The following is a 17287-nucleotide window of genomic DNA, read 5'->3' on the forward strand; positions in this document are numbered from 1 at the left end:
CTGGAATTCGATAGATGGCAGGGATGTAAGAATAATCTAAATATCGTGATATCGTATCGTCAAAAGTCTCACAATAATAAGTTTCTTTGCTTAAATTCATGGTTTTATAGAAAGAACAGCTTATAAACATCAAAAAATACTTATTCCATGATTCATTTCAGCGCAGACAACATGAAAAAACATGTTTTTTACTTGAATTCTTCAGATAACGACGGAAATAATCCGCACCAAAATCTTGTCAAGTCCGAGCTCTGACAAAATGACCTCAAAAAAAAAAAAAAAAAAAAAGAACAAGATGATAAAGTTTGAAAACGTGGAGTGGCAGAACAGACTCCAGACTTTGGCTACGTCTGGACAGAAGACACAAAAGTTTTCCGCATTTCGACGAGCGTTTTCGGGAGGAAATCTACGTGCATAGGGCGATGCAAAAGTGTCTGGAATTCGATTGGTGGTACGGATGTAACAGTAACCGAAATATTGTGATATCGTATAGTCTTCGCTTTTTATTCCGCGTTTCGACGAGTAGGTGGTTGAGACGTAACAATAATCGAAATATCGTATCGTTTCTTTGCTTAAAATCATGGTTTTATAGAAGGAACGGCTTATAAACATGGGACACTACATTTCCCATGATGCATTTCAGCGCAGACAACATGAAGAAATATGTTTTTTACTTGAATTCTTCAGGATTACGACAGGAAATAATTCGCACCAAAATCTCGTCAAGGTCTTTTAAAAGCAAAAGAGTGTCCCGTCTCTTCAAAATTTCCGATAAAATATTTGGTCGTTTTTTTGAACCGGACAGAAGAGTGAAGCAACCGTCAAGTGCCACGTTTACGAGAACTTCTGCAACAGACTTCGGAAGAACTTTTTGAACAATATTTGATTTCTGTCTTAAAAAAAAAAAAACGAGCCACGAGTGTTCAGCTGTTATATCTGCAAAAGTTCGACACTTTCATCAGTAAGAAGTTTAAAATACATTTTGATTTAGTATCGTTGAGAAGCTGCCGATGCGATACACATATCTCGATACAGTGAACTTTCGATTAGATACAATATATTTCAAATCAATTTACAGTTCAGTAAAAAAAATAAAGTCTAAAAATCATGGCTCTGACACTAAAAGTCTTTGTTAAACCACTTCTTGCGCAAAGTTAATATGAAACACAAACATTTTAATCATCAATACACCGAAAATGTCAAATATGTCGCATAAATCACAAAAAAATCTAATCTAACCAAGTTAAAATGACTTGAATTAAGAAAGTTTCATAATGTTTTGAGTAAATTTCACTTGATAAGTAAAAATATCTTTCAGCGGAATAAGAATTTTTGTGGTTAAAATAAGAAAAACAACAACCTTTAACGTTTAAAATAAAAAATGAGATTGAACGTTGCTTGAATTAAGAAAAACACATTTATTCCATCTGTAAAATCGACTCAAATAAAGTAAAACGTTCTTAATTTAAGTCATTTTAATTAACCTAGATATCACTTTTTACTCTGAACAAGCCACAAAACTGTAGCTGTAACAAAATAATTTGGTAAAATAAACCAAAAAATTCTCTTGGTGATATATCGATACAGCAGCCCATGATATCGATACTGTACACCTTCGATATTTCGATATTTTTGCACATCCACAGTCTATAAATTGATTCCATGATTTAGTTTTTTGAAATGAAATTGCTTTTTTGTTCCGTGCTTTCGTTTCAGAGCGCGATGACAATAAACAGTTAAAAAAAAAATGGAAAAAGTTTGGTTTTCTAAAACTTTTGAAACTTTTGACCGGTGTAAAATATCGTCAAAAAGGCCGTGACCTAATTTTCTAACTGAACTTTTTGTCTAATTTTAGGGGAACTCTGAAGAGGCTTTACCCAGATCGAGAAGAAAGCAGCTCCCCTCCGAGCAAACTCCCCCGACAAGAAGATCCACAGCGAGGTACAAATATTATTGTTTGGGTCTTAAATGTGTGTGTCGTTTTTCAAAATAAAACCAAAATTAAGAAAATTTAAAAAAATAAAATAAATACATTTTCTTCATTATTTGTCTCCAAAACTGAAAAAAAAATAAAATAAAAAAAAACAGATAATGATTTGTTTTTTTCAGTTTTTGGTTTTGTGTTTAAATGAAAAATGGAAAAAAATGGATAACGGACTAAACCAGGACTAAAGTGGTCTCATTTCTGGTCTCAGTCCTGGTCTGGTCCCAGTCTGGTCTCAGTCTCAGTCTCCATCTCAGTCCTGGTCTTAGTTCTGGTCTGGTCCCAGTCTGTTTCTGGTCTGGTCCGAGTTTGGTCCCAGTCTCAGTCCCCGTCTCAGTCTTGGTCTCAATCCTGGTCTCAGTCCCCATCAGTCCTGCTCTTTGTTCTGGTCTGGTTCGGTCTGGTTCCGGTCTCAGTCCCCGTCTCAGTCCCCGTCTAAGTCCTGGTCTTAGTCTGCTCTGGTCCCAGTCTCAGTCCCCGTCTCAGTCCTGGTTCTTAGTTCTGGTCTGGTCTCAGTCCTGGTCCTGGTCCCAGTCCCGGTCCCAGTCCTGGTTTAGTCTGTTTTTTCCATTTTTCATTTAAACATAAAATCAAAAACTGAAAAAACTCATCTTTATCTGTTTTTTCATTTTGGTTTTGGAGACAAATAAAGAAGAAAATAGTTGTTTTTTTTCCGTTTTCTTATTAACTTATGACACAAGATGGATTCTCTTAAAACATTATTTTTTTTCTCATGTTTTCTTTCTCGTTTCTTTCACGACAGTTCTTCTCTACATAAGGACAAACACCGAGGAGATCTTCGACGCGCTCATGCTCAGCGCCCCGACCCTGGCCGGACTCAAAGAAGCTGTAAGTCCAGTTTACAGTTTCTTTCGTCGTGTTTACTTTACTTTACTTTAATTTACTTTACTTTAGTTACTCCGCTCTCCTTTGGTTCAATTCATATCTTCATCACCGCTGACAGAGAGGTGTTCCTCAAGGTTCCGCATTGGGTCCCCTTTTATTTTCTATTTTTATTAATGACCTCCAACTTTCCTACGCCGATGATCCAGTTATCAATTGTTTTAGCTTTTTAGTTTAAAAAAAGATGATCTCACAACTACTTCTTCCCATTTTAGATGACTGTGAAATTATTTATCAAAATACTACAACTTCTATCCTCCAACTGCTCAAAGTTTATCTGTAAGAGTCTGAGCAGGTTCATTGTCCGTTGTCCCTTCAGAACTCACCGCTGTACGATGTTCCACCAACTGTTCCTCCCGACGTCAACTTCACTGCTCATTATTTCTCTTTAAACGCATTAATCTCAGTTCTCCTGAAGATCTCAAACAGGATTTAATTCCATTCAGATCCTCTTCCAGTTCACGTCACTGATCAGATATTTTTTATCGTCCCAAGAGTCAAAAAACAAACGGGAAAACACTCGTTTAAATATAAATGTGCCCGTTCAAGCAGAAGTAAACAACAAAGCCAAAAATTCAAGTTAATTCATCTGATATAAAACAGTATTGAACAGATACATATGTACTCGAGTTTATCAAACTGTTGACCTTTTTTCTGGACCATTTTTGGTTCTAAAGTTCCATATGTTTTAAACAGACCATGAATGAAACATGGAACAAAAATTATTTCCCAAATTTCAAAGACCTGAAAATCATGTAAATAAATGTTTGTATTTCATCATATCTTGTGTTATTCCATCTTTGAACTGTTGATGAAGGGACATGATTAAAAAAAAAAAAAAAAAAAGTATTTAAAATGATAAAAATGTTCTTGGAAGGACTGACATATTTTTATTTTATAGAAATAGTTTCCTTTCATTTTGAAGTAATATTAAAGTATTTGGAAGAAAAAAGCAACAAATGATGTAAAATCCTGCACCTTCTACTTGTTTGTACAATTTTCCCTCCGTTACTTTTCCCTCCGTTACCATGAACTTTCTTAATAAAAAATCTCATGAGTCAAAAAGTCAGAGGTTTTTCAACCTAATCTTGTACCATATGGTAGAAAACTATATGAAGCAAATATTCAAACCAGTTTGTTAAGGATATGGAAGTGAGAACCAAGAGTTATCACTGTTTGGATTTATTGACCAAAAAGTGCTGCATATTTCATTCCCTCCGTTACCGACATGAGTTTTTTATTTTTTTGTCTTGAACTTGAAAGAATCTCACAGGTTTAACTTGACCCTGTTGGAGTGTAACTCTTTCCTACATTCTGATACTTTACTTATTTCAATAGTTCCTCTAGTTTCTGAATAAGAGACATTTGAATGTCAAAAATCTGACCCTGTTTCCTCCGTTAACACTTGACTGGACCCCGAGCTCCTTCTGATTGGAACGATCTTCCTTCACTGATTCGTGCATTAACTTCTGTCCCTTCTTTTAAAAATGCTCTGGTTCAATATTTACAGAACCCATGTCATTGTTTTGGAGCATTTTGTTGAATTTTTGTTGTTCATCTTGTTGCGATTATCTCTGAACTCTGTGTCTCATGGGGCTTTTTCTCCAAATAAATAAATCCAAATTCATATTACTTTAACCTTCACACGTTCATTTTCTCTTCCGTTTCAGCTTTCACAGAAGTACGGCATGCAAGCGGACACCATTGGGAAAATCTTCAAGAAGTGCAAACGGGGGTAAGTGTCTGGAGGAGTACGTGTCCTTTAGATCTCGGCGATAGCGTGCAAGCAGGTTTTCGCCTCTTTTTTAGTCTTGCCTTTAAGGAAACGCAGCCGGACAAACCGGGCCGGTGGGTTCCCTCGCTGCACCGCAGGAATGCACTAATTGCCGCGTGTCTAACTGCGACTCGCGACGGTGAAAAGATTTTTATTTTGTTTGTTTTGTTTTTGTAACTACCAAACGGCGTGACTCATGGCTTATTATGTTTCTGAAAGCCGTAGTTTAGTTTGGTCGGTGTCGGGAGGATAAAGGATGAATCGGACGTTTAAACCTTAAATCGGCGACTTCCTTTTCGTCGTTTTTTTTTTTTTTTTTTTTTTAGTTTAGTTGCGTAAGTTTGCCAAAAGAGCCTTTCTCGAAGACGCAAATGACGCTTAAACGGTTCTTCCGAGTGGCGTTTCGACGAGGTTGAAAAGGCTCCGGGTGATTTTCCTTCTCGCCAGCGGCATTAAAGGCCCAGCTTAGGGAACAGGTCGGGCGACATTCCCTCCGGTTTGCTTAGTTTCCTCCCTGCACCTCCGCTTAGCTCGTCAATCAAGCGTGTCCCTGCAGGCGTTCTGTCATTAAAGGTTAAAGCATCCAGGTCGGGGCGGGGAGGCGGAACAAGTGCCCTGATTTATAACCAACGGCAGAAGCTTCTTTGCTTTTTTTTAACCGCCACCGTTTTGTGGTTGACGTAAAAAATTCCTCAGCGCCCGGGTGACATTTTTTTCCCGGTAATTACAAGCTTTAGTTTATGTTAGAATTTTGACTATTAAATGTATAATCTAACCTCAGACATCGTCGTTAGGTCGTCCAACTACATTATTGCTTTTTGCGTGTTTTTGTAAGCGATGTGCAAATTTCTCGGTACGATATTTAGGACACGTTTTTGCTTTTAAAATACCTTGAAAAGAATTTAGTGCGAATTATTTCCATCTTAATCCCAAAAATTCTTCATGTTGTCTGCGCTGAAATGCATCATGGGAAATGTATTCAATGGGAAACTTATAATTCATTATATATTGTGACTTTTGACGATACGATATCAGGATATTTTGATATTTTTAGACTTAGACAAACTTTATTGATCCACAAGGGAATTTATTTGGACACATTCGCTCACACATCGCAATATAGAGCAAAAATTTAAATGGTAAATTCTAAATAAACTGCAAAAAAGAGCAAGAGGCAAGTGTCAAATAAGACATAATTATTATATAAATGTAAATGTACAAGTAAAAATAAAGTAGGGATGTAACAGTAACCGAAATATTGTCAAAAGTCTCACAGTAATAAGTTTCTTTGCTTTAAATTCATGGTTTCATAGCAGTAACAGCTTCTAAACATTGTAAACTACATTTCCCATGATGCATTTCAGCACAGACAACATGAAGAAACATGTTTTTGACTTGAATTCTTGGGATTATGACGGAAATAATTCACACCGAAATCTTGTCAAGGTCTTTTAAGAGTAGAAATGTGTCGTATCTACCAAAATATCACAATAAATATGGTATCGTGAGTTGTAGGGAGTATTATATGTTACATGAAGGTGAGTTATACAGTTGTGGGGAGTATTATCCGTTACATAAGGGTGAGTTACAAGAAGAGTGAGAGAGGCATGTCCAAATTATGGCCCGTGGGCCAAATGCGGCCCTCAGACAAACTTTTCTTGGCCCTCAGACTTTCAGGGGAGTTGGCCCAAATTAACTTGCATCAATTAGAAATTAACTTTTTACTGCAAGTTTTTTGAAAATGTCAAGTGTCAAATGCCTTGATAAAGCTGATATTTAATATTTAGTGCATGATTTTAAGGATCTTAGCATGAATAAAGTCTGAGGTTCATTCTAACGTGTTAAACCCAGTGTTCAGCCTCGATCAGCCGCTGCCTCATCCGTCTTTACACATGTGGCCCGTCTGGACACTCCTGAGTTAAGACTAATTCATCTTTTCTTTCTCTGTTTCCGTTTCAGTATTTTTGTGAACATGGACGACACCATCGTGGAACACTACACCAACCAGTCTGCGTTCCTGGTGGAGATGTCGGAGGCGGCGGGGCAGATCCAGCTCACTCTGGTGGAAGTATGAGAACGACCGACGCTTTTGGTCGCCGTGAAGAACCGACCAATCACAGCCGCCACGCGTCAAAAGCACTGTCCAATCAGAGACTCTCGAAGCTGTGAAGAGCCGCGCGCACAAAAACGCAAGAGCGGCTTCACAATTTCACTTTCAGAGATTCTGTAAATATTCCCAAAATTGTATTAATATTTCCTGTAAATAGATTTAATATGATAGTGTTATATGAGAATCCATTACTCGGCTCTTCGCGTCGGATAATGTATTTCATTGTATTATTATTATTATTATTTTTCTTTTTTTTTTTTTTTTTACATTTTTGTATTTTCAGGCTACTCTTGCTGCTTTTTAACGCAATTATCATTTCTCCAATTAAGACCCAGCAGTGTCTTTCGATCCCAAACAAATGGAAGGATCCAAGGCGTTGATCTTTTTTCTGGTTCCTGTTCGTTTCACGACTAAACACATTTGTCACACATTTCTCTCCAAACCATCAACTCAGAGGACATTTCTTTTACCGTACGGTGTAACCACAGCTTCAGGTCGGCGATGAACTTTTCATCAAAATGTACCCGTGTGTGTTCAAAACAATGTTATTGTTCTATGCATCATTTCAAAGCATATACCTGTTATTTCACTTTGCATTGTTCGTGTGTGAGTCACATCTTGCCTCTTTTATATGAAAAAAAATACAGCAAAAGAAAAAAGTGTCTGTGGTGTAATTTTTTTGTAATTCTGTTCACTCGTGGTTAGAAACAAAAGCCTTAAAGATTTACGCAAATGATTTCAGGTCAAATGTGTAGAGTGTTTTTGGTTTTTTTTACGTTTTGGAATTGTTTTAACCTTACGATTGAGTATAAGGGTCAGATTAAAAAAACAAAACAAAAAAAACAATGCTGGAGCTACGAGAATAAAGTCGTAATAGTTCGACATTAAAGTTATGATATTATGAAAATAAAGTCATAATTTTACAGAAATAAAGTCGTAAGTTTACAAAAATAAAGTCGCAATTTTATGAGAATAAAGTCGCAATTTTATGAGAATAAAGTTGAGGTCAAAATAAAGTCGTAATATTATGAGAATAAAGTTGTAATAAACTCAAAGTCAACGTGAAAAATGCGGCAGAAGAAAAAACTTAATCCATGTGTCGTTCGTTCATTCGTTTTTCAATATAAAACCAAAAATAAGAAAATGAAAAAAACAATTTTCCTCATTATTTGCGCTTCTGGACTGAACCAGGACTAAACCAGGTCCAGGACCAGACCGGGACTGAGACCAGAACCAAGACTGAGACCGGGATCAGACCAGAACTGAGACCAGGACTGAGCCAAAACTGAAGCTGGGACCAGACCAGGACCAGACCGTGATACCGGGACCAGACCGGGATTGAGACCGGGACCAGACCAGGACTGAAAACGGTTTAGTCCTGGTTAAGTCCTGGTTTAGTCCTGGTTAAGTCCTGGTTAAGTCCTGGTTTAGTCCTGGTTTAGTCCTGGTTTAGTCCTGGCAGTCCGTATGCGGCGCAATAGTCCCACATCGCATTTTAAGGTCACGGAAACACCGACTTAAACCAGGACTAAACCGTTTTCAGTCCTGGTCTCAATCCTGGTCTTAGTTCTGGTTTGGTTCTGGACCTGATTCAGTCCTGGTTCAGAATGATACACAGATTCTTCTCCTTTACAAAATGCTCCAGATTCTCCAGATTCTCCAGCCTCAGATTCATCCAGACTTTCTGAGCAGCCGATTTTCTCCTAATATCACCACTTTATTTTGACTACGACTTTATCCTCAGACTTTGTTCTCGTAAAAATACAACTTTATTCTAGTAAAATTACGAATTTATTCTCGTAGCGCCAGCATCTTTTTTTTTTTTTTTGTATCTGACCCTTACACACCGTCGTACAACCTAAAAAACTAAAGCAAGAGTAATTATTATTTGTTAGACATGAGTCCGAGTCTTGATAAAAACCAACAGTTCAAATCATCAAAACAAACTGACTAATTGATCCTTTAACACCAAAGAGCTTCGTCTCTGTCATGAGTCGACACTTCTGCACTTGTGAGTCTCTGCGTCATCAGGAAGTTTGAAGTGGGACAAAAGGAAAACTCTTCCAAAATGAACTTCAGAAATGTAGTGAAGTAGGATTAGATTTATCTTTCAAATGTCGTGGACTCAAGAAGTAAAATATAAAACTCTAAAGTCGTATTTACAGTAAAGAAAAAACTTAAATAAAAGTGTCTCTGTTCAGTTCAGAGTTTTATTCATGAATCATTCTGGAAAAAGCAACAACCTCATTAACTTTAAACGCACATTAAATAGAGTTTTTATGATCGTTCTCCAGGACTTTAAGCCACTTTCATTGATTCTTTTGCCAGTATTTCCCGTCGTCATCCTGTTCTTTGTTGTGTGACCTGCTTAAACGTTCTTGTGTCATTTCATTAAGACGTATCCCAAGGAGTGTCTCGCCTGAATCGGCTCGTGCGGAGGCCGTGGGGGGAGAAGCCAGCGCCGTTTTTTGGAAGAACAGGTTTGGCGTGGTGCTGCGTGGTTACAGGTGTAACATTCTTGTAAATACTGCGCAAACACAGGCGGCTTCAGGGAAAACTCACCTGCCGCCTCAGGAAAACATCTGATTTATCTGATTCTTTTCTTTTTTTTTTTTTTAATCCAGCTCCTCTCACGTATTTGACCGCGTGAGGACAGTGGGACTTTTCTTTACGGTTTCCAACAAAGTGGAAATTTGTCTTCGCTTCACCAGTTTGTGACCAGTGTTGAGGAGTAACAGATTACATGTACCAGAGTAATCAGAGTACAAATGATGAGTAACTGTATTCAGTTACAGTTACTGTTTCAGTGAGTGGTAATTGGATTACAGTTACTTTGTTGAAATAAATGGATTACACAGAGGGATTTTCCTGTTTTCACATTTCGGGCTAAATCCCCATTTTTTTCTTTTTTTTTTCGGTAATTCCACTCATTCCCAGAAACTAAACTAGATCTAAATCAGGACTAAACCAGGTTTAAAACAGGTCTAAAACCCGGTTTAAAACCAGGTCTAAACCAGGTCTATACCAGGTCTAAATCAGGTCTAAACCAGATCTAAACCAGGTCTAAACCAGATCTAAACCAGGACTAAAACCAGGTCTAAATTAGTTCTAAACCAGGTCTAAACCAGATCTAAACCAGATCTAAACCAGGTCTAATCCAGGTTTAAAACAGGTCTAAAACCCGGTTTAAAACCAGATCTAAACCAGATCTAAACCAGGTCTAAACCAGGACTAATCCATCTTCGTCTTTGCTTCTCTACAGCAAATCAAGTAATCCAAAGTAATCAGATTACATTACTCACTTTAAGTAACTTAATGGATTCCGTTACAAACTACATTTTGTTGTGTGTAATCTGTAATCTGTAGGGGATTACATTTGAAAAGTCACCTTCCCAACTCTGTCTGTGACTCATGGAAGAATAAAATGTAAAATGTCAGCGTTTTAAAGACGGACGCTGCATTTACACATTTGACATTAGTCATTATTTATCCAGCTGCTTTTGTCACGCCTTTTTTAATAAAGACATTTTGTTTCGACGCCCTGTTCTTATTAATGTAAAGTCGTCACAGCTGATCACTAACGGATGACTTACACATATTTATTTATTTATTTATTTATTTAGCAGGAACAGCGCAGTCAGAGTCACAATCGATGACGTGAGGCTTGTGCAGGAGCTTCTGTTGGTTTAACACTTAAAATTATACGAGCAAAATCTTCTACATCAGAAGTGTCAAACTTATTTTGTTCCAGGGGTCGTGTCTTTGATCCAAAGTGTCCGGATCAGAAAACTCATGTCATATAAACCCCAAAAATAACAAGAAGTTCAAATATTTGTGCAGAGAAACACAAATCTATTACAGAAATCTTTTTTAATTGATGAACTCTTTCTTTTACAAAATATTATAATATTATGAACAACCTGAAACTTTAAGAAAAATACAATTTCAACACAAAGTTTTAACATGAACTTGTCTGTAAACAGGAATAAGTCAATTTTTGTTGTAAAATCCTGCACTCGGCTCCACTTTTCTCATTTATTTTTTATTTGAGACAGGGACAGCGCACAATTTTCATTAACCTTGACAGAGAGATGCATTGGGTTGTAACATCAGAGCTAATTTCCACCTGTCGTCCCTGGGCAGGTTCATTGATTGATTGTGTTTAACTGACCTTGACCATCAACTGTCTGGACCTGGAGCATGTTTTGTGTTGATGGGGGAAACAGGAAACCAGACACAGGGAGAAACATGCAAACTCCACACAGAAAGACCCTGGGCGACCCGGGGATCAAACCCAGAACCTTCTTGGCTGTGGCCACTCTGCCACGTGCCGCCTCATGTTGGACATTTTTCTGATGAGGGTCACGGTCGACAGTCAAAACGATCGTCCTTGGTGACACGGTGCCTGAGTGTTTAGCACTCATGCCTCACCGCAAGAAGGTTCTGGGTTTGATCCCCGGGTCGCCCACGTCTTTCTGTGTGGAGTTTGCATGTTTCTCCTCGTGTCTGGATGAGTTTCCTCCAGGCTCCAGTTTCCCCATCAACACAAAACCTGCTCCAGGTCCAGAACAGTTGATGGTCCAGGTCAGTTAAACACAATGAACCTAGTGGCTGTGACTGTGTCCTTGAGCTGGATATGAAGGTCGTGTGTGTGTGTGTGTGTGATGGTGCTGGTGGTCGGAGGGACCGTTGGCACCGATTGGCATAGCAGCTGTGCTTCTGTCAGTCTGCCCCAGGGCAGCTCTGGCTACAACAGTAGTTTAGTTAAAGCAAGTTTATTTGTACAGCACAATTCGTACACAAAGTGTGTTTTACAGAATAAGAAATACATGAATAAAGAATAAATAAGTTGAATGAATAATGTTGAATAATGTTCTGTAAAGTGTCTTTGTGACAAAATAATGTCTGTGAAAAGCGCTATAGAAATAAAGACTTTAAGAGCGTTTGGAAAGAGACAAGTCTTCATTTGTGCTGCTCTGGTGGGAGGGGCCACGTACAGAGACGCTGGAGACGCTGCTGTGATAAACACCACAGAAAATTAACACGATTTTAATAGAAAATATCATTCAAATATTTTAGTAGAAAATCAGCCGAGGGCCAGATTAAAGGTGTTGGAGGGCCGGATCTGGCCCCTGGTCCATATGTTTGACACCCCTGGTCTAAAAAGCTTAACCTTGTGGAGCAAGATGGATTCTCACGATATTTGTGAGCTCAGAAACTCAAGAATCCATCTGCAGGTTCAACCGCTGGGAGGTTTAATTTGGACCCAAGCAGTGATGGTCCCAGTCACAGAGACACAGAGACACAGAGACACAGAGACACAGGGACACAGAGACACAGAGACACAGAGACACAGAGACACAGGGACACAGGGACACAGGGACACAGACACAGAGACACAGAGACACAGGGACACAGGGACACAGACAGGACACAGAGACACAGAGACACAGGGACACAGGGACACAGGGACACAGGGACACAGAGACACAGAGACACAGGGACACAGAGGACACAGAGACACACAGGGACACAGAGACACAGGGACACAGAGACACAGAGACACAGAGACACAGAGACACAGGACACAGACACAGGGACACAGAGACACAGAGACACAGAGACACAGACACAGAGGACACAGGGACACAGAGACACAGAGACACAGAGACACAGACACAGAGAGACACAGAGACACAGAGACACAGAGACACAGAGACACAGAGGACACAGAGACACAGAGACACAGAGACAGACACAGAGACACAGGGACACAGAGACACAGAGACACAGGACACAGAGACACAGAGACACAGAGGACACAGAGACACACACAGAGACACAGGGACACAGGGACACAGACACAGAGACACAGAGACACAGAGACACAGGGACACAGGGACACAGAGGACACAGAGACACAGAGACACAGGGACACAGAGACACAGAGACACAGAGACACAGAGGACACAGGGACACAGAGGACACAGAGACACAGAGACACAGAGACACAGAGACACAGGGACACAGGGACACAGAGACACAGAGACACAGAGACACAGAGACACAGACACAGACACAGAGACACAGAGACACAGAGACACAGAGACACAGAGACACAGAGACACAGAGACACAGAGACACAGAGACACAGAGACACAGAGACACAGAGACACAGAGACACAGAGACACAGGGACACAGGGACACAGAGACACAGAGACACAGGGACACAGGGACACAGGGACACAGGGACACAGGGACACAGAGACACAGAGACACAGAGACACAGAGACACAGACACAGAGACACACAGAGACACAGAGACACAGGGACACAGAGGACACAGAGACACAGGGACACAGGGACACAGAGACACAGAGACACAGAGACACAGAGGACACAGAGACACAGGGACAGAGACACAGGGACACACACAGGGACACAGGGACACAGAGACACAGAGACACAGAGACACAGGGACACAGGGACACAGAGACACAGAGACACAGAGACACAGAGACACAGAGACACAGAGACACAGAGACACAGAGACACAGAGACACAGAGACACAGGGACACAGGGACACAGAGACACAGAGACACAGAGACACAGGGACACAGAGACACAGAGACACAGACACAGAGACACAGGGACACAGGGACACAGAGACACAGAGACACAGGGACACAGGGACACAGATGCACAGACACAGAGACACAGAGACACAGAGACACAGAGACACAGAGACACAGAGACACAGAGACACAGAGACACAGAGACACAGGGACACAGAGACACAGGGACACACAGACACAGACGCACAGACACAGGGTCACAAGACACAGAGACACAGACACAGGACACAGACACACACAGAGACACAGACACAGACACAGGGACACAGAGACACAGAGACACACACAGAGAGACACAGAGACACAGAGACACAGAGACACAGAGACACAGAGACACAGAGACACAGGGACACAGGGACACAGGACACAGAGACACAGAGACACAGAGACACAGAGACACAGACACAGAGACACAGGGACACAGGACACAGAGACACAGAGGACACAGAGACACAGAGACACAGAGACACAGAGACACAGAGACACAGAGACACAGGGACACAGAGACACAGAGACACAGAGACACAGAGACACAGGGACACAGGGACACAGGGACACAGAGACACAGAGACACAGAGACACAGAGGACACAGAGACACAGAGACACAGAGACACAGAGACACAGGGACACAGGACACAGAGACACAGAGACACAGAGACACAGAGACACAGGGACACAGAGACACAGACACAGAGACACAGACACAGAGACACAGAGACACAGACACAGACACAGAGACACAGAGACACAGGGACACAGGACACAGACACAGAGGACACAGGACACAGAGACACAGAGACACAGGGACACAGGGACACAGAGGGACACAGAGACACAGAGACACAGAGACACAGAGACACAGAGACACAGGGACACAGAGACACAGGGATACAGAGACACAGAGACACAGAGACACAGGGACACAGGACACAGAGACACAGAGGAGGACACAGAGACACAGAGACACAGGACACAGACACAGGGACACAGGGACACAGAGACACAGAGACACAGAGACACAGACACAGAGACACAGAGACACAGAGACACAGAGACACAGACACAGACACAGAGACACAGACACACAGGACACAGACACAGAGACACAGAGACACAGAGACACAGGGACACAGGGACACAGAGGACACAGGGACACAGGGACACAGAGACACAGAGACACAGAGACACAGAGACACAGAGACACAGAGACACAGAGACACAGAGACACAGAGACACAGGGACACAGGGACACAGAGACACAGAGACACAGGGACACAGAGACACAGAGACACAGACACAGACACAGACACAGACACAGAGACACAGAGACACAGAGACACAGGACACAGAGACATGACGACAGCCGCGAGCACCAGACCTGCACCAAACTGACATGACGACGCCGGCGGACGATTGTGGCGCCGCAAATTTGTGCACAAATGTGTTTATCGACATCGTCCTTCTTCAGCGAGACACTTGTTCTGGTTTCACCTGGTGCCAGTTGGACACGTCGTTTTGCCGTCGTCACAGGTTTGTCGTGATTGGATAAAGAGGATTTTTACTGCGTGTGATTGGTCTGCGTCTCTGCTCCAGCGTGAACCTGTCAAGATGAATCCTCAGGAGTTTTTAAACACAAAAATGTCACAAGTCTTCATATTTCTGTGCAGGGCGGCTTCCTTCCCAAACACATTTATATTTACAGCTTTTGTAAAATTCTTCAACCACGTGTGACGCTTCAGTCAGAGACGCCGACCAACGGGTAAAACCCAGAGACCTGCTGTCAGGTTATAAGAAGGTCAGTCCAGGACATTTCACTTCAATCTCAAACTTAAAAAAGCCAAATAGTCCCTTTACTCTCATGTACCAACCCTGTGAAGTTTTACTCATTTTCAATCATTACTTTTTAAGTTAAGCTCAGTCAGTGAGGGGAGCATGTGTCAGTTTACAGGCCCAAAATCACCTCACTTTTTCTCGTCTGTTTTCACAGGTCCATATTTCTGTAAGTGTCACACATACAGAACTGAAACTGTGTAGGCTTGTGCTCCTCTACTCCACGTACGGTCTGAACCAGGACTGATCCAGGTCCAAGACCAGACCGGGACTGAGTCCGGGACCAGACCGGGACTGAGTCCGGGACCAGAGCGGGACTGAGACCGAGACCAGTGGTCTGAGTGGTTCCGTGTCATCGTCTGTGCGCTGGTTCCGTTTGGGGAAAGTGAGATGTTCTGTGGACTACAGGTCCGGACGAGCTGCTCCAGTCCTCCACACTCAAGAACCACGGCTGGTTCCGAGGTGGAGCAAAACATCCAACTGACGCTTTCACACCAAAGAAAACGAACCAAACTAAGAGCTTTTGGTTCAAATGGACCAGGTCCGGGACCAGAGCGGACCTGAGACCGAGACAAGACCAGGACCAGACCGGGACCAGACCGGAGGCTCAGAGCCCACGGCAGGACCGGAGCTCGAAGCTGAGGCTCGGACCCCGTGGAGGCTCAGAGTCAAAGCTCAGAGTCAAAGCTCGGAGTCCGCTCTGGTCCCGCTCTGGTCCCAGTCTGGTCCTGCTCTGGTCCCGCTCTGGTCCCAGTCTGGTCCTGCTCTGGTCCCAGTCTGGTCCCGGACCTGGATCAGTCCCAGTTAAGTCTTTATGCGGTGCAAAAGTCCGACATTGCGTCGCATCGTCACGGACGTCATGTAAACGGGAAAAGGTCGTTTTCCCTTTTTTCCATTTTTCATTTAAACACAAAATCAAAAACTGAAAAAACGAATCATTATCTGTTTTTTCATTTTGGTTTTGGAGACAAATAATGAAGAAAACAGTTGTTTTTTAGTTTTCTTGTTTTTGGTTTTATATTGAAAAAACGAATGAACGAATGATACACGGATTAGAAAGGATCTGAAGTCTCTCGTTGTGCTTCGGCTCACAGTTTGTCTTTGTGGTGAAGTGTGCAGAGAGAAAAGCGAGTGGAACAACAGGTTTTGCGACGCGCCAGATAAAAGAGACAATGCGGCTGTTAACATGTCAATCGATGCGCTTGGATAATTCCAGCGTGACTTCGGTGCCAGAGGTTTCGTAAAACATGTACTTCCCAAACACATAGTTCCACAGTCACTAAAAATACTGCCGAGTCATTTAGTCCACAGCAAAAAAGTCCCTTTCAAAACAGATGACGTCGTGCAGAATTCTGCTTTATTTTTGATTTGCATAAAAATTCAACTCAAAATGTGACTTAATAAAAATACAAAATGTGCACTTTTATACGACGGAGTAAAAGGGTCAGAAAAAAATATATATATATGCTGGTGCTACGAGAATAAAGTCGTAACATTTTGACATTAAAGTCGTAATATTGTGAGAATGAAGTCGAAGCCAGAAAAAGTCGTAATTTTATGAGAATAAAGTGGTAATATTCTTAGAGCAGAACTTATGCTCAGAGTCTGAGTGGAGAATTTGGAGCATTTTGTAAAGGAGAAGAATCTGTGTTTCATTCGTTCATTCGACTGAACAAGGACTGAATCAGGACTAAACCAGGTCCAGAACCAAACCAGAAAGACCAGGACTGAAACCGGGACCAGACCAGGACTGAAAACGGTTTAGTCCTGGTTTAAGTCACGGAAATGGGAAATGGTGTTTCTGTGACTTTAAAATGTGATACGGGAATATTGCGCCACATACGGACTGAACCAGGACTGAACCAGGACTGGACCCAGGACTGAACCAGGACTAAACCAGGACTGAACCAGGACTGAACCAGGACTGAACCATTTTCAGTCCTGGTCTGGTCCCAGTCTCAGTCCCAGGTCTCAATCCTGGTCTCAGTTCTTGTCTGGTCCGGACCTTGTTTAGTCCTGGTTTAGTCCTGGTTCAGTCCAGAGGCGCA

General features: G+C 41.7%; 1 protein-coding gene across 1 annotated transcript in view; it reads left to right on the forward strand.

Moving 5' to 3' along the window:
* The window catches only part of grhl3 (grainyhead-like transcription factor 3), a 28683-nt gene extending 21828 nt beyond the window's left edge, over positions 1 to 6855 (forward strand). Inside the window, exons 12-15 of the mRNA XM_055158822.1 lie at positions 1856 to 1941; positions 2748 to 2833; positions 4558 to 4622; positions 6621 to 6855. Coding sequence (XP_055014797.1) covers positions 1856 to 1941; positions 2748 to 2833; positions 4558 to 4622; positions 6621 to 6735 — 352 coding nt within the window. The 3' untranslated portion in view covers positions 6736 to 6855. The remainder of the gene's footprint in view (positions 1 to 1855; positions 1942 to 2747; positions 2834 to 4557; positions 4623 to 6620) is intronic.
* The last annotated feature ends 10432 nt before the right edge of the window (positions 6856 to 17287 follow it).

This window comes from Boleophthalmus pectinirostris, unplaced genomic scaffold (assembly GCF_026225935.1).
Source record: "Boleophthalmus pectinirostris isolate CB_2022bp ecotype Guang Dong unplaced genomic scaffold, ASM2622593v1 HiC_scaffold_10, whole genome shotgun sequence".
In the NCBI taxonomy this organism is placed as follows: domain Eukaryota; kingdom Metazoa; phylum Chordata; class Actinopteri; order Gobiiformes; family Gobiidae; genus Boleophthalmus; species Boleophthalmus pectinirostris.